This window comes from Lipotes vexillifer, unplaced genomic scaffold, assembly GCF_000442215.2.
Source record: "Lipotes vexillifer unplaced genomic scaffold, Lipotes_vexillifer_v1.1 scaffold251, whole genome shotgun sequence".
Classification (NCBI taxonomy): domain Eukaryota; kingdom Metazoa; phylum Chordata; class Mammalia; order Artiodactyla; family Lipotidae; genus Lipotes; species Lipotes vexillifer.
In genome coordinates, this window is record NW_006770868.1 from 599,976 (window position 1) to 601,534 (window position 1,559).

The 1,559-nt window shown below is 49.5% G+C and overlaps 1 protein-coding gene across 1 annotated transcript in view; it reads left to right on the plus strand.

Annotated features, from left to right (window-relative positions):
- The first annotated feature begins 892 nt into the window (after nucleotides 1–892).
- SALL4 (spalt like transcription factor 4) overlaps nucleotides 893–1,559 on the plus strand; it is a 17,568-nt gene continuing 16,901 nt past the window's right edge. Inside the window, exon 1 of the mRNA XM_007446365.1 lies at nucleotides 893–1,123. Within this exon, the coding sequence (XP_007446427.1) occupies nucleotides 994–1,123 (130 nt within the window). The 5' untranslated portion in view covers nucleotides 893–993. The remainder of the gene's footprint in view (nucleotides 1,124–1,559) is intronic.

A 1,559-nucleotide genomic window follows, 5' to 3' on the forward strand; every position in this document is an offset into this window, starting at 1 on the left:
AAATGATGTTATCAGACATTTATGGCTTGTGGGGAAAAAGTGCAGTCGCTCCTTGTTTTGATATTATCTCTGACTATACTTGCTTTTAATCTACCTTTTCTATATTTAGTATCCAGTCATTTTAAATAAAAAAAAAAAAAAACCCAAAACCCAAACCAAAAATCAAGGTCTGCACTGTGACAGTAAACCAAACCTTTTGAGTATGAATCCTGGAGGTTATTATTTGGCATTTAAAGGAAATAAATCATGGTGAGGGGATAATCTGAAATTTGAAGGCTACCTTAAGAGTTGAAATGGGGTGGGAAGGTTGAATATACCACCGTTTACCATTCTTCAGATACCTCCAGACTCAATTTAAACATTTCAGTGAAAAAGGAGATGGGAGGGGACACGGGTCAAATCTCAGTTTTTTGTTTTGTTTTGTTTTTGTTTTTTTGTTGTTTGGTAGATGTAAACACTGAGCCAAAATATTTCACTGAAAAGACCTTCCTCCCCGGCTTGCGAGGATATCAACCTTACAAAAGTAATTTTTGGAGCACACTACCAAATACGCTCGTTCCAAAACTGTTACGGAAGCTCCAAGTTTTTAGTAAATACACAATCATTTTTCTTTTTCTCTCCGAGGATTCAGATAGCTGAAGCGAGGATGGGTCCCCCTCGGATTTCGTCCACGATCCAGCCAATCTGAGCCCGGATGCTAATTAGTTGCTCTCCCCCGATGAACACGCCTTTGTCGCTTGTAGGGCCGGACTACAAAGCCCAGAATGCCTCGCCCCTCCCTGATCAATGAGGTCTTATTTAAATGATCTCTGAGGTCTTGGACCCAGGCCAATCAGCTGTCAGGGCTCATGATAAATCGCAATGCATTATTGATAATAATAATTACTGGGACATGCGCGTTCCGGCCGAAGGGGGGTAAATTTCCCAACTCCAGGAATTTGTGGCGGAGTGGGCAAATAACCGCGGCTCTCCAGGCGCCCCGATGCTCGCACCATGTCGAGGCGCAAGCAGGCGAAACCCCAACACATCAACTCGGAGGAGGACCAGGGCGAGCAGCAGCCGCAGCAGCCGGCCCCGGAGTTTGCAGATGCGGCCGCAGCGGCGCCGGCGGCGGGGGAGCCGGGTGAGTGGGGCTGGGGGCGCACGCCCCGGGCGGGCAGTTTCCGGGACGTTCGCGGGACCCTCGAAGGCGCGGACTTTGGGGGAGCCAACGGCTTCCACCGCAGACTGTGGAACCGAGATCTGGGGGCTCAGTTCCAGAGGAGAGCGGCAGCCTCATTCCCCACCCCCACCCTCGTTAATTTTACACTTCTCCCCTTTTATCGCTTCTCCCTTCTTGTGTAAGTTTCACCCCCAGGTCTCGCTCTTATTGTAAAATTGACCCCCAGCCTCTCCTGTGTCCCTCATTCCTGAAAGGTTCCCTTCTCCTTGTCCTCTGCCCCTCTAGTAATTGGTTCCACTCCCCTCACTAGTAGCCTCCCCCCCACTTGTAACTTAGGCTCCCCTCCTCCCTCCCTGGCGCTGCTTTTTAAAAGAAAGACCCCGGGGGTCCCCACTCT